A 20,211-nucleotide genomic window follows, 5' to 3' on the forward strand; every position below is an offset into this window, starting at 1 on the left:
CTGCTGCAGGCAGAGCTTTTTTGGAAAGCACTGCCTGAGCTGGATGAAATAGCGCTGAAATCAGATCAGCATCCAAAAATGAAGTGGGAAGGCAGCTTTTGATACACGCCCAGCTTTCTTCTTTTTTTTCAATATTAATGTCACATGATGAACATGTGAAAATTATCTTCTATAGGCTTTTTAGATACTAAGGGGTCCTGCTGCTGAGATTTCTGCTGGATGTCATGGGATATCCCTGTAAAAACTTTTTTGCAAGGGCTTGAAATACTATTATATCCTTGTTTGTGGTTTTTTTTTTCATTTTTTTGTTTTCCCCCATCCATCACTTCCACTGACAGCTGTTTACATTTTGGAAGTATTGCATCAATATTATCACAGCACAGTTCTTCTCCTTTGAACTCTTGGCATGTCTCACTGGGTTGCCTTAAGATATCCAAGGGCGAGCGCCGATAATTCAGCAGAGGAGGGGACTGCAAAGCAACACAGCCACGTGAGTGACTGTAGAGTTTAAACCAGTTTTGCAAAAGATTGGCCTAATAAAATCCCACTCCCATCCCGATTGGGTCCAGTCTAGACTAATGATAAATCCCCAGGGATTTGCAAGCTGCTTGCAGACACCCAGCAAAGAGAGACAGAGCAGAAGGGGTTTGATGGACCTTGCGTATGAACCCAAAGAAATTCCTGGGGTTTCTCCATTTGCTAATGGCCAGTCCTTTGGCAGGAGTGGAAAAGCAGAACCCTGTAAATTCAAATTTCCCCCATTTTTGAGGTTGGGCAGCTGGAGGCAGGAAGCAGCTGCTGCCACTTGGTTTTACATGGAGTTTTCTAACTTTTGCAATTCTGTGCTTGAGACCACACTTGCTCTGTTTCAGAGGGGGAGATAACGCAAGGCCCAGGACCCTTTCTCTGCTTTTATTTTTCCCATCTTTCCTCTATAACTCTTCAAGCCAGCTGGTTGCAGCACTCTGCTTCCAATAAACCTCTTCGAAAACTGAACCAAGATGCGAACATCATTATTATATAGGCCTTTTGTATTTCTTTTTTTCTTCGTGAAAATCTGGTTTGGCTTCCAAGCGCATGGGAGAGCTGAGTTCCCAGCGAGGGATTTCCCCTCCCGTGCCCCGTCTGCAGCCCCAGGCTGGGAACAGGAGCTGCAGCTTCTGCTCAGAGTATCCCCCTTGCAGGGGTCCCCCCCTCTGCTTTTTCTGGGTTTGAAATCTCATCTGCACTTCCTGCCCAAGCTTTTTAATATTTCCTTTTATTCCCTAAAAACTTTTTAACTTTCACCAAGCCAGAAATGCATTTTGCTCCCTTCGGCTGTTGCTGTCCCATGAAATTCTGTTTTATCCTCCAGAATTATATAGGGGGGAAAACAGCTGGGAAATGTAGCTAAGAATTGAAAATATCTGTCAAGTAGCATTTTGCTGGTGGAAGCAGCATTGTACAAACAAGCTAAAGCGCATCCACATCTCTCAGCCGTTCTGGATCCTTCTGCCGCTTTGATCTCCATTCCAGACATGTGTCCTCTCCCTCTTGCAGACCCCAAACATATATTTTCAGGCGGGAAGAGGGGAGAAGAAAAATAAACTGAATTTCTCAGACACTCTGTTTCATCAAAGAGTCTCTCGAGTGGAGCTTATCTCTCTCCCACAGACCCCAAACCGTCTGACAGACACTCAGTAGACAGAGACAATGACAATTGGGTCCATCTCAAATGATTTTCACTCCTGGCTGGGTGGGAAGAGAGACAAAAACCTGTCTGGGACCCTCTCCTGCTCTTCTGCTTGGAGAGAAGCAGGTAGCAACTGCATGTGGAGATGCTCCTGTTGACAAACAGGGCTTGGGCTGGAGGAGGGGTTCGGGAGGACTTCAGGGTCACATCTACTGTCTGAAAACAAACCAAAGACTTGGATTTATCATTTACTGCTTGAAAAAGTGGAAGCGAGGTGGTGGCTGGTCCTACCTCCCCACCTGGGCTGTGTGACCTGGTCTGGGGATGCTCAGGGATGTGTCCCAGCCCCAAAGCCTTGCCGTGGTCAGAGCTCCTGCAGGAGCTGCCTGCTGGGGGCCTGCTCCGAAGAGTGTCCCAGCCCAGGGAGGAAGAGGATGGAAGAAGAAAATCCCACTCTGGGGATGCTGCTGTGCATTAGATGCTTTGAGCTGCTTAGTCCAGCTCAGAGGAGGGGGAGCCCTAAATGACAGTGGTGGCTGTTGAGGGCATGTTAGGGACACTGGCCCAAGGGCTGTGTGCAGCAGGATCTTCTCATTGTGCCCAAGGACAACCCTGGGAGAGGGGAGAAAATGTTCACCAGCAGTTTTCCTCCTGCTGCTTTGGTCTTTGCTTCCCAGCCAGGTTCTGCCAGGTGCTGGTGGCAACGTTCTCACACCTGGGTGGGTGCTGGGAAAAGTAAATGGTGCAACTGGGTGACCCAGTGCTGTGTGGTGCCCTGCAGCATCGCAGCAATATCCTGGGTGCCATGGGCACTGGCACTGATCTTTTCCAGCCTGGGGGTGGCATCTGTGCAGAGATGGCACCTGAGCAGAGGTGGCACCTGAGCAGAGGTGGTACCCAGCTGGAGGTGGCATTTGAGCAGATGTAACACCCAAGCTTGGGTGGCATCTGCCCAAGCAGAGATGGCACCTGAGTAGAGGTGGCACCAAGCAGAGATGGTTGGAGATGGCATCCAGCAGAGGCTGCATTTGTAGGAAGGTGGCACCCAACAGGGGTGGCTGGAGGTGACATCTAAGCAGAAATGGCAACTGAATGGAACTGGCACTGAGCAGAAGTGACTGGAGATGGCATCCGAGCAGAAGGGCACCTGAACGAAGGCGACACCAAGCAGAGGTGCCTGGAGGTGGCACCTCAATGGAGGTAACACCGAGAAGAGGTGGCTGAAGGGGGCACCTCAGTGGAGGTGACACGGAGCAAAGGTGGCTGGAGGTGGCACTCCACAACCGTCGATGACTCCACACAGACCTCCCATCACCAAACCCCCATCGAGGCAAGGGGTCCCCGGGGACCCCAGCAGGGTGTCACAGGGAGAAGCGCAGGGTGTTACCGTGGGGTTGAAGTCCCCAGTCGGCACATCCCTGCTGGGCAGCCGATCCCTAAAGGGTGCCGTGGCCGCACAAGGGCTGTCCCCTCTCCCGTCCTCTCCTGCTGTACCTCCTACAAATTCCGCTCGTCCCTCCCACTCCCTCCCAATGCTCTCCTTCTGTCAGGGAGCCGGGAAAGGCTGGGGATAAGGAAAGGACTCCGCAGTGAGGCCACCAGTCCGGCTGGCCGGCTCCGCGGATGCTCGGGCCGGGGAGCGCCCATGGACCTCCCCAGCGGGATGCTCCTCGCCTGCTCCCTCTGCCTTCTGCCCGGTGAGTGCCCGCTGCCCCCCTGCGCCCACCCCTCTTCCCCTGGCAAGGGGAATTACTTTTCTTATTTGCGAAAAGTGCTGGAGAAAGCTCCACGGTTAAGGCTGTTAGAAAAGTCTTCCCGGGAACGGGAGGGAGGTGGGTGGTGCGAGGTGGGTGAAGGGGGTTGGAATGGATGAGTGGTTTTGATGGGCTCCTGGGTATGAACGGGGGGGGCAGCACGATGTCCTCCGGTCCCCTTTCTCGTCTGGGCTGCATTTGCAGTGGGATTAGCCAGTCTTTTTATAAAGCGTCGGATACGGGGGGCGGGGAACACCCCAGAAGTAAAAACCAGAACCTTTTACCTAGACTTAAACTTTTGTGACCCACAGGTGGTTTGTCCCATTGCACATGAGGAGGGCTGTGCAAAAGACAATTGCCTGGGGTTAAATAAGTTAACAGAGGCTTTAGGCGAGCGTTTGGTTTCAGCTTCCCCAAATTTGGCTCCGGGGGTCCGGGATGAGCTCGGCTGGGGGTTGGGGCTGGAGGGGTGTTTGTGCTTCTTGCTGGGCCACATTCAGGCTCGCTTCTTGCAGAAAGATCCTCCCCGGCAGCGGGTTTTCTGCTGCAATTCCATCTGGCATCCTCCCGCACTCAGCCCAGTCTCAGAGCAGCCAGGCTGGGGCTTTTCAGTGCTGCAAAGGGGAGGAAAAAAGCTTTTCCCTGCTACCGAGAGTTCTGCCACCGGCTCCCACCTACCCTGGCCTGCAGCGCTTCTGCCACTGTACACGTTCCTAAACATCCTGTTGGAAAAGCACGCTAGGGTATGGGGTTTTTTTTTACTTTTTTTTTTTTCCTCTCTTTTATATATTTTTTTTTCCTTTTCTAATTGCACTGTTGCTTGATCCTTTAAAGCAAGCCGCAGCCGAGCTGCCTTTCTTTGCTTAATGGGGACCATGTGTGTTCCTTCGCATGGCGGCGGGGCTGCCTGCGTGGAGCGCAGTTCCCCCATGCCGACGTGGGCCACGGGGCCGTGGGGTGACTCCCACTGAAAGAGATGCTGCTCGGGGTACGTGGTGGTGATTGCCGAGCATGGCTGGGGGATGCGGTCGAGACGTGACTCCTCCCTGGGCTGAACGGAAATCGCCCACGCGAGAGTTTCTGTCCACAGGGGTTCCTGACCACGGGGGTTCCTACCCACCCACGGGTGTTCCTGCCCACCAATGGGTGTTCCTGCCCACCAACGGGTGTTTCTGCCCACAGAGGTTCCTACATAGCCTCAGGTGTTTCTGCCCACGGGGGTTTCTGATGCTCCTGGAGCAGCCAGCGATGGCAGTTCCATTGCAGCAAATGTGAGCCGTGTGCCAGCGGGAGCGGTTAACGCTTCCAGCACCCTGTGGGGGTCTCCAATGGGGTGTGTTGTGACCACTGGTCGATGTATTTTGCAGAGGACTCACACTGGTGTTATACCATCCAAACTAAAAGTAATTTTGGGGTGATATGCAGGACCCCCGTGGTCCTGGGCTGAGCTGAGGGTGCTGGGCTGGGTTGTGCATCCTTGGAAATGGTCCCTTTGCTGAGATACGATAACCTCTCTTGTGTCAGCCTATGTGTCTCCTTTCCTTCCCTGGCTTCGTTTTCCAGAGAAGGTAGTTGGTTCCTTCCCTCTCTAAGGGGTCACCAAATGGCAAAAACATTGTACTCGCCCCATGGGGCATGTTTGGGACTGTCCAGGTGGGTTCCCAGGGGACCCTCCAGCCCAGGCTTTGATAGTGGGTACTTAATTTTGGGTGCTTGCACAGTCCCAACAGCAGAATTAAGGCATCCCACCTCCTTATCTACCACTTGTCCATCCTCTGGCCAAAAATTGGCCAGCGAAAGTCCAACACCCACCCTGAGGTGCATGGGGCTCTGAGAAGCCAACCCCCCTATGGCCCCCCAACAATCACTTTTCTGGCATCTCCCTGGGAAAGGGGCAGACCCGCTGCTATTTATTCCTGATGATTTTTGCTTTACAGCTCATAAATACACCGCAAATGAATAATCAACACCTTCCTTAGAGCTGCAAAACGTGGCCATCAAATGGCTCCTCCCTGGCTTTTGGGGGGTCAGAAAGCTGGAATTATGGAAGTACAAGGTATTTGTGTAGCTAAAGCCCTGGGACTGTTTGTCAGAGATTTTGTGGGTAACCAGGAATGTTAGAAGACACGAGCCGGTGATGACTGATCCTCTGTTCATCCTCAGTATTCCCTGGCTCTCCATCCACCTCTGCGGCAGCCACCAAACACTGGCTTGTTTCCTAACAGCTGGTGACAAATGCTGGCTTTGAGATGGTGACCTGGAGAGGGATTTGGTGCTTCCAGCATCTCATCTGGCAAAAAGTGTTTGATGGGAATTAAAGCTAGAGGGAAGCATAAGGACACAAGGCTAATTGCTTTAAAGTGAAAGAGGGGAGATTTAGGTTAGATATAAGGAAGAAATTCTGCATCAGTAGGGTGGTGAGAGCCTGGCCCAGGTTGCCCATCCCTGGAGACATCCCAGGCCAGACTGGACGGGGCTCTGAGCAACCTGAGCTGGTGAAGATGTCCCTGCTCATGGCAGGGGTGGCACTGGGGGAGTTTTGGGGATCCCTTCACACCTAAACCATCCTGTGATTCTGTGAAATGTAGCCCACCCTGTCCCCTCGTGTGGCCTGCTTGTTTTTGCCAAAATACCCTGTATCATGGCAGATGGGTTGCAGAGGAGCACCCGATGCCACCAAAGCTGCTGTGGTGGTAGGGATGGGGTCATAGGATGGATGTTGAGGATGCACCTCTGCAGTGGCCATGCCAGGGTCCATGGACCTGCTGTCCCATTGCAGATGTCACCTCTCCTGTGTGGGTTTGAGTGATGAGAGAGGACACAGGCATGAGAAGAGCAAGTTTTCAAGTGCCAGCCCAAGCTGCTTGACCCCAGCACACTCCAGGTTTTTGGCAGGTGGGAGCTCCCACACTGCCATGTGCTCCCAGGCTCCTCCTCATCCCTGCAAGGAAGTAAGAGCCCAGTGTGGCACACGTTCTTCTCTTGTGCCCTTTGCCTTGGGTCACCTGTAGTGTCCCCAAATCCTGTGTCTCCTCTCGTGCTATCCCTGGGGACCTGCAGCATCCCAGGAGCAGACAAACTGTATTTGCCCTGGGGAATTTGGTAGAAGAGCCTGTGTGGACCCAAATACAGGTTCCCATGGGCTGGACTCAGCCTCCAGGTTGCTTTTTCTCTCCATGTTGGTTCAACCTCTCTCCAGAAACTCTCTCCTGAGCTGTGAAAGTGCTAGAGGTCAGTGAAACAGGCTTGGTTTTCCCCACAGCAAAAGGCAAAAAAGAGGAAATTCTTCCGACAGCTCCACTGCCCAGCTCACAGCTCCTTAAATTGTAAAGGCAGGGAGCTAAAGTCCTAAAACTCTCCCAGCAACAGCCTTGATGTGTCACAGCAAGTGCCACCAGGATGTGAATGGCATCGTCCCAGAGTTCCTTTGATGTAGGTGAATCCGCTGCAATCCCATCTCAGAGGATACAGGCAGAGGTGTGGGCAGGAGGATGCTGCTGGGACCCTCTGAGCATCCCCCTTCCCGGAGGTTTCCCTTACAGGGAGGACTTATTTTTATACTTTTTGGCAGAAAAGGTGGCTTTTATTCCCAGTATTGTTTCCCAAATATGTTTTGGTCTTTTTTCTTTTCACTATTTGATCTGACAAGAATCAAAAGCTTGGACTCCGCAGAAGCTCCAGTTTGGAAAGGAGGTATTTGAGGCTTCCTGCCTTGGCTGCATTGCAAGCAAAACATGTGGCTTTTGGTCACTTATTTATGACCGTGATGTCACTCCTGACAAGAAAATGAGCCTCCGTTCTTCGGGTTGCTAAATCTCCTTGACAACCTCTCAAAAAGCTCCCATTAGTTTAAGCCAGTTTAAATATTCTCTGATAATTTTTTTGTTTCTCACTGCCTCGAATGCACCCACATCTGTGGGCTGTCTGAAATTCCTCCCCTCTGCCATCCATTGCCTGGAAACTTGCTTCCAGATTATTTTACTTTTCCGGCTCCATTTTCCCTCCCGGTCCCTGTTACCTGCCACCAGTGGGATGCTCTGGCACGGGGAGCGGCACGAGCCCCTTCCAGCATTTCTCCTTCCTCCTCCCAAAATTCAGAGCTCTTTGCACTCAATTAAGCATTCCTGCTATTTGTTTGGAGGTTTATGTTGTTTTTCGTGACCAGCCTGGCTGCCTTTTGCAGGAGGCTACACTGCACAATGGTGTCCATGGGATAGGGGTCCCCAAATTATCCCAGTGTTCCTGCTCCCCAGAAACCTCTGCCTGGGGCTCTGGAGTGCAAAATCAGAGAAACTCTGCTGAACGCAAAAAAAAATTAATCAGAAAAAAACCCATCACATCCTCTCTGACACTTGTTCTGCACCCAGGTGATGAAGATGCCTCTGTATTACCTCGAGTTGAACTTTGCTTGAAATACAAGATTCCCTCCCTGAAAAGAGCCCCCTCCTCCAGCCAGGTCCAGCTGTCACCCCATCTCACTGGTGCCAGTGAAGTGACACCCGGGGGTGCTCCCAGCTCCCCACAACCTCCTATGCTCTCCATGGCCGGTCCTGGCCTCCACTTCTCCACTGGGTACTGGTTAACTCAAAGGAGGTTTGAATTTGTTTTGTAATGTTAAATAAGGTCAATCTGCCACAAAATATGCTGGCTCTCATCCCACCCGTCTCCTTTTTTTTTTCTTCTTTTTTCTCCCCTGCTTTCTAGAATTTCTTTTTGTAGGATTTTAAAGTTCTTTACCTCAGTTCTCCTTGGCGAGACTGTTGTTCTCTGCTTACAGAGCCAACGTGACAGATTTGTTCCTATGACTGCAAAAAATCAGGTTTATCCCTAACATTCCTACCTATAAAAACCCTTTCCATCCTGAATTTTTCTGCCTGGGAAGCAGCATTCCCAGCCTCTCCTGTTGAAAAGCTCTTTATACTCCTATAACTACCAAACGTGAGCCTTCTGCTGCTTTTAAAGCCATCCTTACTAGGGATGCCAGGATTTTTTATTTGCAACTGCAGCTACTTTCTGCCTGGAGGCAAACAAAGAGCTGGGATATCCTGGCTATCGCGTATCTCCCCTGCAGCACTGTCTGCCTTGCTGGGACCTGGGCCATGGCCCTCTACACTTAAAAATAACCTGTGGGGAAAATAATATTGTAAATTAAATACATGTCCCCATAGAAGCTGTGCAGCTTTTGCACCCGTGGAGGGTTTGATCGTGATGTTGGCCTGAGCCAAAGTTTAAGTGTGTTCAGATAGAGACTGCGATATTTAGGGCTAACACCTGCTGGCTCTGGGATGTGGAACGTGGGTGGCTGCATTTTGCAGTAAAAGAGGCAACACAGTGCCCAAGCTCCTTGGCACAGATCATGCTCTTCCCTCCCACCTGGACATGGTCTTTGCCCCCAGCTCATTTCCCCATCAAATGCACCCAGAGGGGCTGTGGGCACAATCTGGGTCATCTCCTGCACCCATGGGTGGGTGAAGGGGCATCTCCAGCAGCTTCAGAATGGTCCAGTCCTGGGGACACTCACCCAATGCCCATCTGCACAGGGTTCAGCTCCTGGCAGAGCTGCCAGACCAAACCCCCCAGATTTGCTCCCTGGCAAGCAAATTGCTCTTGCAGGTTGACCCATGAGCACCAGGGTCCCTGGAGCAGGATGCCACAGCCAGAGATCCTGCTCCTGCTGTCCAGCGGGGATGTCCCATGGAGTGACCTTGGAGAGAGGACTGAGCCCAAAAATCTCCCTGTCTGGGTCTGAGCATCCAGCCTCAGAGCCATCCCCCCTCCAGAGCCATCTCTCCCTCACAAAGCCTCAGAGGCACCAGCTTTTGCTCACACAGGAAAAGTGAATCCCAGTTTTGGCTCTTTGGTACTGCAGAACCCTTGGGGATGGCGGGAGGTGGCCCATGGGGACAGATGGGACAAGTGATGGGCTCCAGACCTGCCACACCATACATTTCCTATGGATCCCCAGCCCATGGTCCCTGATGGGGTGCATGGGGACATGGTCGTGGCCATCCCCACCACGAGCAGCTGTCCTATCACAAGGGACTTCAGGAGATGTCAGAGAGAAGGGGGATGCTCTCCTCTGCCCTCCCCCTGCCCAACCTGCCAGCCCTGCCTTCAGCTGATTCAGTTTTACAGCAGCCTAGAGGAAAAATCCTTTTTCCTTTCTTGTAAACCAGAAACACACTTCGTTTTGGTAGCAGTGGTGGCCCCGAGGGGCACATTGGTGCAACTGGGGTGAAGACCCTTTGCAGGTGGGCTGGGAAAGGGACCTGGCCTCCAGGGTTTGAGCAGCTGTGGCCTCTTAATTCTAAATGAACCCACTTGAATCTGGAGCCCCAGAGCTGATTGCTTCTTGGGAGCTTGGTGCTGGAACTCAGAGTGTTAGGTGGCTGCAGGTGGGGTGAGGTGGGGTGGGGTGGGGTGGGGTGGGGTGGGGTGGGGTGGGGTGGGGTGGGGTGGGGTGGGGTGGGGTGGGGCGGGGCTTGGCTCCTCTCCATCCTCCTCTCCATCCTCCTCTCCATCCTCCTCTCCATCCTCCTCTCCATCCTCCTCTCCATCCTCGCTGCCTCTGGGAATGCTGTGCCATAGAGCTGCTGCCATGGGATAAAAACACCCCTCTTTCATGTAGGACCCTCCTGGGCTGTATGAGGCAATTTGGGAGAGCAGCACTCTCAGGATGGTTGAGGTTGGAGGTGCCTCAAGAGTTCACTCAGTCCAAGTCCTGCTCAAGCAGGGTCATCTGGAGCAGTTTGTCCAGTGCTGTGTCCAATTGGGCTTTAAATATCTCCATGAGTGGAGGCTGTGCAGCCTCTTGGGGTGGCCTATTCCATTTCTGACCATGTAAAAAAGCATTTTGTCTTCCCATCTCAGTGCCTTGGCTGATGGGATCCTTTCTTCTTTTCTCCCCAGGGTTCAGCGACACCTTTAACATTGACACCAAGAGGCCCAAAATCATAGCTGGCTCTAAGGAAGCATATTTTGGCTACACGGTGCAGCAACATGACATCGGGGGAAAAAAATGGTAAGTGAGCTCTGCACCAGGCTCTGAAGTTGAGGGGATCTAAAGCATCCTACCCAAAATACTGAAGTTCTCCTCCTGCTCCTTCCAACCACTGGTTTGAGGTGGGCAGAGCTGCGGCTCCAAGGGAAACTAAGGTTTGATCATGGTGATGCTCCTGCCAAACCAGCCTGGGCAAAGTAGAGTGCAGAAACCTTCCTTTCAGAAAGAGGAGTTTTATGTGGGGGGTGACAGTATATTTTGGTTTTGATAGGGGGGTGTGTGTGTGTATGGAGGGTGATATGCTTAGACTGCCTCTAGGTGACAGGTGCTGTGTTTGGGGTTTTGGTTCAGACAGGTTCATGGTTGCCTCGTGCTTCTCAGCCTTAGACACTTGCTGGAAACCCATCAGGGTTTTGGGTGGAGGCCATCCCATTTTATATAGTTTCCAACAATAAGCTGCGGTCTGCAGAAGTGCTCAGACTGGCCTACGTTCGTCAGGAGTGCAAGATGAGACTTGGATGGGTTTTGCTCATGTTTCGAGTTTCGTGGCAGGTTTTGCTCCTCGCCAGGGCTGATCCCCACTGGAAGATCCTGCACAGATGTTGGCAGAGACCCTTGGTGTTCCCCAGCAGCACATCTGGATGCTGCAGTGATGAGGAAAACTCAAAAGCTCATTAAATGCTCTGCAACTCAATTACTGCAGAGCTGAAGGATCTGCCCCATGGGTGGATGACCCAGGGGAAGTTTGGACTGGATCTTGGGAACAATTTCTTCCTGGAAAGGGCTGTCGGGCATTGGGACAGGCTGCTCAGGGCAGTGCTGGAGTAACCATCCCTGGAGGGGTTGAACAGACATGGAGATGAGGTTCTCAGGGACATGGGGTAGTGCCAGGGGTGGGGTATAACAGGCTTGTGCTGACTTTGCCTGACTTTTACTGGTGTTGGTGGGGGTTGCAAGGCTGGAACCTGTCCTGTGCCCACAAGCCCAGCTGATATTTCACTCCAAGGAAGAGCAGGATGTTTGGCTTTAACCTTGGACACTGTGTTGCATCAGGGCTGTGGGACCCATCCAGGCTCCAGTGCTCCCAGCTGCATCTCAGAGAGGTGTTTGCAATTAAATCCATTATGATGTTTCCATTCTTGGGGTCCCAGTTTCCTTCTGCTGTCCAGTGGAAACTCAAGTTAAAGCTTTGAATGGTGGGATAAGGTTCAGCTTTCCTCTGGGCTGAGACTCCCCAGAAGTGTGGCTGTACCGGGTATGAGTGCATCTTTACAGGAGGATATCCCTGTGGTCCATGAGCAGGTTTGCAGGCAGTGTTCAGAGCTTTCTCCTAGAGCTGACCCTACCTGGAACTATACTGAGGACTAGGTGTTTTCTTGGGGCCTTTTTCATCCTTGTTCATGAACCTGAGCTTAAGAGACTGCTTCTCAAACAGCCAGTTTAAATTTAACAAACCAGAAACATCTGGCACAGGACACTGCCCTCCACCCTTCCTTCACTTGAGAATGTGGATATTTATCCAAGGAATTGCTTTTTTTGGGTGGTAAAGAATTTTGAGGAACCTGACAGCACAACTGCTCCTGGCCCAAGCCACTGGTGTGTGGCACAAACACGGGTGTCAAGTAGTTACAGTAAATAAAGCGAATTCCTGCAGTGTCCCATGCTTGAGACCCAGGTAGGGGCAGCTGGTGTTGGTAGATGATGTTACTCTGCTTGGTGTGAAGTCTTCCATCCTCTTCTCCCTCCATGTGATGCTGGAGCACATGTGGGCAATACCATGCACTTAATTTCTAAGGGAATTTCAGCCAAGCCTGGTGTCTCCATCCCTCACTTACTCCCAGGCACATCTGCAAGATGCTGGGATGGAGACCATGTTCTCCAGGATGACTGATCTGATGTTTCTAGAGAACATCCCTTTTCTGTATCTCATTTCTTCCTAAATATGCCAAAAATCACCCCGTGGAGAAGAACAGTATGTCCACGTGTGAGCGTCACTCAGGCACCTTGTTCCAAGGTGCTCATGTGCCACCATGCTCCTCAAATGATAAAGTGATATTATGGGTTCAGGTGGTGGGACCTGGGACACCAGCTGAATGTTGTCCCCAAGGATGGACCCTCCTCACCCACCCCAGGGCAGGAGGTGCAGGACATGGAGCCTGTCCCATCCCTTGACCTATCTTGCAGAGGTGCTGCCCAAGGCATTTATTTATGTGGGATCCCCTGAAATTCCCTCCTTCCCCTCGGGAGGCAAAGCTGCTGGGTGTTCAGCACCTGCTTTTACTGCTCCACAGACATTTCTGCCCAAAGTGGGCGCTCTGAGGGGGAGGCCCTGCAGAGACTGGTAGAAAACACCTTTTTTTTTTCTTTTTTTTTTTTTTTAATATTTTCAGCCCAATTGTAGCTATAGATGCTGTTATAGGTGTAATCCCAGCTGCACCCAAGGACCGCAATTCCCGTGCCATCTGAGGGCTTTCAGGCTTTTTTTCCTCATACCTTTGAGCTGCCACCATCACCAACAGGGTGGTCAAGGGCTGCCTTTCCTGAAGGCGAGCAAAGGGAGGATATTTTTCCATATTTCCCAACAAAGACCAGCTCTGGCTCATTTTTGTCCTTTGTCACATCTGTCCTGCTGACATCAGGCAGGACACAGCTGTAGTTTTCTCCTCTGCATAAAAAAATGAATGTTCCCCGCACAGAATGAATGTATATACATAAGCACAGCATGTATTTGAAGATGCAATTATGTAGTATAAAATGTCTATTAAATATGTGTATGCAGTTAAAAAATAAGCCCACCATGACTCACTCTGGTTAAAGGATAAATGACTGAACAAACAAAATATCTATAGTATAAACCAAGAACGTACAGAGAGAGTGGAATATTAATTGTGGTGAGTCTTAGCCAGCCCCAGGAGCTGGCAGGAGAAAGAGAGATGCTGAGATGAAAACCCAGTTGCTGGTAAGGCAGAGGCCAGACCAGCATCCTTGAATACCGGTCCCAAGGAGTTCAATAAAATCCACCGAAATGCAAAAGAGCTCAGAGAAACTAAATGGTTATCTCATATAGAAGTGATGGTTATAACAACGTGTGGACACCCAGCTGCCAAATACCAAATGTGGAATTTGAGGACTTTGGCACTTATCCTTCAGTCTGAGTCTTTTAATGCTGTTTCTGGCTAGTGTGGATGGTTTCAGAAGGGTTTTAAAGCAGCTTTTATGTATATTTATATATATGCTTGTGTGTGTAGAGGCATATTTGAGTGTATACAAACTTATATCTAATATTCTCTAGGTATATTTTCAGTTGTAACTATTTCCCTTTTTCTAACCTTTGAGGGAGGGCGCTAGATCATTTTCACATGGGGGCTGTAACTGTAACCCTGATAGTGGAAAATCTGGGAGGAAAGAATTCAGATTATTTAACTCCAGAGGAAAAAAAACACTTGGACATATAGTGCTTGAGAAGCTCATGGTTTGTGGGGTGACTTTCTGTGCTCACTGTCTTCTCGAGTGGCTTTCAGACCTCCCTCTTAACACATTTTCTCCTTTTTTCATTAAGCTGGAGGTGCAACCCAAGTGCTTTCTCCAAGTTTGTGAATGGAAAAAATGACAACAGGTTACTGAAATTCATCTTAAAATGCAACAAAGCTTCGTGCAGCAGCTGCCAGTGCAGGCAGGGCAAGCGGTACCCGGAGTTATGGGGTCTGAGCATCCCCAGTAACCAGAGATGGGCATCTCGGGTGAAACGTGGGGGTATTATTTGCTGGGGTAAAGTGGCCTGGCAGCAGTTTTGGTAGAAGGAAACAGAATTGTTGTAAGGGTAGAGATAATCGTGGTGTTGACCTGTAGTGTTGAGTTGGTCTGGAGTTGCTCCTCTGTCCCAAGTCATGCTTTGGCTCATGCCATTTTGAGGGTATCTAAGGTGTGAATCATGTGTATCCAGGCAGGTTTAGTGGTGTGGATGGATTTATTTGGGTAAAATAGATGTGTTCAAATATACAAAGAGTTTTCTCAAATGCTCATGGGATTCATGTCCCTCAAATGTGGAAGCTCCTATCCCCATGTGTGCTCTCCTTGTGCTGCACATGGATGTTTGCAGCAATAGGAATTTTAATCACCTTGAGTTTGGAGAGGAAACAGTCTTAGAGGTCCAAAATCAAGTAAAAAAAAAAAAAAAAAAGAAAAATGTTCCATCCATTTTTCATCTTCACTCTCACAATTGCTTGTCTTGATTGCTCCCTATCATCCCATGAGCAGGAGCTGTGTCACTCCCTAAGCAAGGACAACAGGACCTGTTCCCTTGGAGGACACACCAACCCCTGCCCTTGGCTTCCCATTGCCACCCAGCCAGCCCAGGACAGAAGCAGGAGAAGGGCCTGGAGGGTGGGTTGTGACTCTACAGGGCAGATGGCAGCTGATGTGATGCTCAATGCAGGGACTCCTGCTGCACGCCAGCTTGTGTCTGTGGATTGAAAGTTACCAGCTGTGTAAAAAATGAACCTTGAGAAGATCTAGCTGTGGAAGGAAAACTCGGGGAATAAACATCCATTAGCCTTCAGAAGCTGTAAAAATAATAAATACAGCATTCCCGAGCTGGCTGAGGCCAGGGTTTGGTGATGTGGCTGGCGAGGTGGCACGGCTGGGGACTGGGTGTAGGATTTGGGGTGCTGGGTGCTCTCTAACTGCTCTCTCCCTCCTGAGCTCATGTCTCGTGCTGTCCCGGCCCTATTTTGCAGCACAGGGGTGCTAGGAAGCCTTGGAGCAGGGTTTGGTCCCCTGGAACACCCCTGTGCATGGTTTTGCACTTTGCAAGCACCCCAGGGCTGTCCACCCACTTCCAGGGGTGCCTGGAGGGGGAGAACCCTGAACCCCCATCCCCACAGCTGCTCCGGGCACAGACATGACGTTTCCAGTCTGAGCGTGGCCAAAGGGAAAAAAAAAGAAGAGAGGAAAAAAATATCTGCTCGGTGGACTTAAAGCTATAATTGTGCTGATCTGGAAAAACAGTTAAAGGGTTTGCTATTTCCCTACTACTGCGAGAGACTTTCTTGGCTGTAATTCTCCTGTGGTTTGGCCCGTACCCGAGCGCTCGGATTATTTTGGTGAAAGGGTACATAACTGCAAAGCATTCCTCCGGCGCAGGGATCGCATCTGCTCCCGGCTCTCCCTCCCACCGCACCAGGGCCACAGGCTGAGGGATGCTGTCGCAGCCCACCCTATCTCGCATGTTTAGGCTCTGACCCTTTTTTGGCACATTATGGCCTGTTTTTCAAGAAAATCCATCAGCTCTATTGTGAGCATCGCTGGGCTCTTTGGGGCTGCTCTGCAGGTTGGTCTGTCCTTGCCTGGAGCCTTCCCAGGGCACCTTGGAGGACACAGGACATCTGACATATCTGGGATGGATCTTCCTTGACATAAAACAGTGTGATTATCACACATCCCAGTGTCAGTTTGCATCAGCTGCAAGGTTAGGCCCTTTCATTTCTGATATATTTATTTTTTTAGAAAACATTTGGTCAAATCTGAGAAATAGATGTGGTGTGGTGTGGTGTTGCTTGCTGTAGGGTTTGCACAACTGGGGCTTGCAGGAGAACCTCCCCTTGCAGACAAACCCAGACACACTTTCTCAGTCACTGAGGAAGAGGAAAGAAGATGTTGGCCACCCTGTCCAGCAAAAATAGCAAAACAGCACTTGGTATTTTTATTTTCTGTAAGGGAACCAATGGGAGGCATGTGCAGAAATGCGGAATTTGGGCTACATGACAATTCTCACAGGGAGAGAGTAGCTGCCCTGTAGCTTCTGGTCATCCCAGCATCTCTATCTCACCTTCCCTATCGTAAGCACCTGAAACTTTTCTCTGCCCCAACCCTAGGGGTTGATTTGGGGCTTTCCAAACCACTGTGGTGAGGACAGCATTCCCTGAACTACCTTTGCTTTCCATGATTGCTGGGCTTCCCTCTCTAGGATGCACCAGGATCTTTAGGAAGAGTTGGAGGAGGCTCCACTAAGCATGAGCTTCAGCAGTCAGGGCCCAGAAAATTGTCTCCTTAGAGGTGTGTTTCGTCTTTTTTTTTTTTCAAGTATTCTCATTGCACCATAGTGTTAGCATCCAGGAGCAGCCCTAAGATCCCTCCTTTGGTGAGATCAGGGGAATCTGGAGGTGGATGGACACCAGGTCCTGCCTGTGCCATCACATTACACATGCTGTAAAACATCTATAGCCTTATTTATGAAAATGTCTATGGAGGAAGGGGGTCTTGCTCCTTTGCATCCCATGTTATCTGCCCATAAAAAAGCCCTTGCAATTGCATCTTCATTATTTAGGGTTGGGGGCTTCGTCCTGTGGTCTGAGCACACTGAAAGGCAGAAGGATGGAGCTGTGATACTGGAGACAACAGTCCCTGCGATGCAGAAATGCATGGGGTGGGACACCCCCCACAAACACTGTTAACTGGTGATAACAGGTGACTGGGGAAAAAGCAAGAAGCAGCTGGTAGAAACCACAGCCCCAGATCAGCATTTGTTTTGGAAACTTCCAGAAGAAAGCCAGAGATCGCGCAAGTCCTGATGGACGCGTGCATGGACCAGCAGCTCCAAACACTGCACTGGAAACCACAGCTGGGCCAAGAGTCACTGACTGGCCTCGCCTGTAAACACCTCTTTATTACAATATCCCCAAGTAAAAGGGAAAAAATTACACCAGGAAAAAATAAGAAAGTATCATTACTGCCGACCACAATATTCTGCGAGTTCCTCTGACATGTTTTGCAATGCACCCGTCATCTGCTATTTTAAGGAGAGAGCTGGTAATTTTGCTCTCTTTCATGGCTGTAGCAGCACAGAGCTCAGATGCTGCTTGTCCCCATGTCCTGGTGCTGGGTCCCTCAGGGCTGTTCCTGTGACGTGGCCCGCTGGCCCTGCCTGGCCATGGGAGGGGTTTGCAGACGTGCTGTGGGAACGGGCTGTGTAATTAGGAGCATCCATTCCCGGCTAGTTCCAGTGTGTGAACAGCTGGTTGAATTACAGTCGTGTTTATGTTTCATTTTGCAATGAGAGGATTTGTTATAAAGCAGGATAAACATTTATCAGCCTTAAGAAAAAAAAACAAAAACAAAAAACAAGGGTGCTTGTGTGCAGCGGTGGCAGATGGATGGACTTCTGCAGGCAGTCCTGAGCAGGAGGTGATAAGGTGGGACAGGGATGGGGAAAAAGCTCACGTGCAGGAGCTGGGCAGTGTCTGGACCTGGTAACCTACAGAGGGTACCCAAACCTCAGAGCAAGGACGTGGTATGTCTTGGGAGAGAAATCTCCTAAAACTCACTCAGTGTGGGGATGGAGCATTGCAGCTGCTTTGTCATTAATAGATTGTCTGTTAACTGGGGAGCACAGGGAGACTTGGGAGTGAGCAGGAGGCTGTAACACCTCCACCGGGAGTGCTTCTGCCAAGGAGTGATTTATCAGGTGAGCAAAACAGTCTGTGTGTAACATTCCCCTGCAACTGTTGCAAAATAACGAGCCCGAATGGCTGGTTGGTAAATGAGTCAGCCCAAAGGTGGGGGCTGGAGCCCGGACCCCCAGGAGCTGTGTGAAGGACGTCAGCCCAAAAGCGGTGCTGGGCCTAGAGATGCTCGGGAAGGGACCGGGATGAGATGATGTTTCACGCAGAAGAGAAGGATGTGGATGGAACAACCATGACCAGGAGGAGCATCTTCTCCTGGGTGGCAGGGCCTGGGGACATTGTCCCTCACGAAGGGTGATGCAAACCTGATGCAGACACTGCAAATACTTCCCTGCTGTAACCATCGTCTTCCTCCTCCTCCCCCATCAAGCACCCTGAGCTGATGGAAGGTCTTGCTGCTGCCAGGTGGGAAAGCAGATGTTTGCATCACTCCTGGCTTTCTGCACCGTGCTGTTTCAAAACTGCCTACTAAATGTACCCAACTGATATTATTTAATATGCTGTTAACCCAGCACATGTCAGGAAGGCTTGTTGGTGCTCCCAGACCCAGCACCTCTTCTCACTCCTCTCCTAGATGCCACAAGCTCCCTCCCCCAGTCCCTGACCTGTGGGGCTGCTCTGTAGAGACCAAAAAAAGCAGTTTGTCATCTTCTTATGTCCCTGCTGTACCTCCAAGGGCTTTGGGCAGTGCTAAGTGTTGGATCTGGCTTTAATAATACAATCATCATCAACTCAAATTCCCTCCGTGAGACCATGTTGGAGCTCGCTGGACACCTGGTCGCAGCTGTTTGTCCCAGTAGTGTTTTTGTGGTGGCCCTTGGTCACTGACATGTGGGTTTTCTCTGCTCGTGGCGAGCAGAACTGGCCAGGACAGCACTGCCCATTGTTGCCTATGCAATGTGGTGGGGTTGTCACCACCAGCAGAGACATCCTGCATTGCCTGTGCTCTTCAGCAGAGCTATCTCACATTTAAAGATCAAAAAATAACCAGAAAATGATAAAATGATTTGCTAGAGGCTGCACAGAAAGCTGCTGTCAGACCAAGGGCTCATTTTCAGGCCCCACATCCTCCTGTGCCTCCATGTCTTTGACTCCTCCACCTCTTCTGCCTCTCCTTGGGCTCCCACCAAGCAGTTTTTTCCACCGTTGCCAATGTGGAGAAAAATGTTTCAAAGCCCATTCCTCTGTCACATTCCCTCCAAAGAGCCCCAATCCCATTTAAACTTTTCCACAGCTGAACTCTCCCTTTCCTGAACCTCCTTAATCACTTCTTCATCCAGTTCCATCTTGAATAAATTAACTGCAAGTGAATTTGCCTTGCAGGAGATTAAGTGTCCCATTGATTGAAAAATTCTGTGAAAAACATAGTTTCTTCTCCATTCCTCCCAAATCCCTGCATTCCCGGATCACCAGCTAGACATACCTTCCTTTCCTGATTTCTTTCCATTTAATCAAAATATCTCAAGGCTCAAAATGAGCTTTGCAACCTCTCTGCGATGTACCCAGGGGGGTTATTCCCTTAAAAAACCAGGAATTTGCTGGATGCAAAAAGGCTGAGGGGTCTTGGGGGGACCCTTGGATTGGGGTGTGGGATCATCATGTGTATGGGGTGAAGGGCTGAACTACCTCCAGGTAAAGATAATACAACGCTGGCAGGAGACAGTGCAGGTTAAAAGCCAACAGCACTTTAGTGGCAATAAGCAGAAATTAAAAATTTATACAATAGAGAAAATCATAAAATCATTTAGGTTAGAAAAGACCTTTAAGGTCATAAATGAAGATAAACAGAAACTAAAGAAGTGAAGCAGAACCACAGCCAGGAGGTGGTTTGGTGGCAGTGGGACACTCCTGGGGTGGGGATGCTGGGGACATCCCTCTGTCTCAGTGTGGAAACCTGGACGAACATCCAAACTGGCATGAACTTTTAAGCACTGAACTCTGTGACAAATTTCCCAGGGTAATATTGGCTTCTCCATCACTTGGTGCCTTCAGATCAGGGAGTGTCGTTTTCCCCAGAGATGTGCTCCAGCCAAACACAGTTCACTGGATTCAGGACTGAGATAACTGGCAGGAATTAATGTCTGTGATACAGGGAAGTTCACCAGATAATGTTTTGACTAAGGAAAAAAAAAATCTACCAACAATTCAGTCAGTGCTGAGCAGCTGTGACTCAAAGTGTTTTAGACACCGAGGTGTGGCAGCATTTCAGGTTTTGTGTTGCCCTGTTGTGCTAGAAGCACTGTGCACGCTGCTCGTGTGCACGTGCAACGAAATCATTTAAAATACTGGGGGAAAAAAAAAAAAGAAAAGGCAAATGGAGCTTGA

The 20,211-nt window shown here is 50.2% G+C and overlaps 1 protein-coding gene across 1 annotated transcript in view; it reads left to right on the forward strand.

Annotated features, from left to right (window-relative positions):
* The first annotated feature begins 3,209 nt into the window (after positions 1 to 3,209).
* ITGA11 (integrin subunit alpha 11) overlaps positions 3,210 to 20,211 on the forward strand; it is a 47,639-nt gene continuing 30,637 nt past the window's right edge. The window contains exons 1-2 of the mRNA XM_065847280.2: positions 3,210 to 3,369; positions 10,336 to 10,447. Of these exons, the coding sequence (XP_065703352.1) occupies positions 3,318 to 3,369; positions 10,336 to 10,447 (164 nt within the window). The 5' untranslated portion in view covers positions 3,210 to 3,317. The remainder of the gene's footprint in view (positions 3,370 to 10,335; positions 10,448 to 20,211) is intronic.

Source organism: Patagioenas fasciata, chromosome 12 (genome assembly GCF_037038585.1).
Source record: "Patagioenas fasciata isolate bPatFas1 chromosome 12, bPatFas1.hap1, whole genome shotgun sequence".
NCBI lineage: Eukaryota > Metazoa > Chordata > Aves > Columbiformes > Columbidae > Patagioenas > Patagioenas fasciata.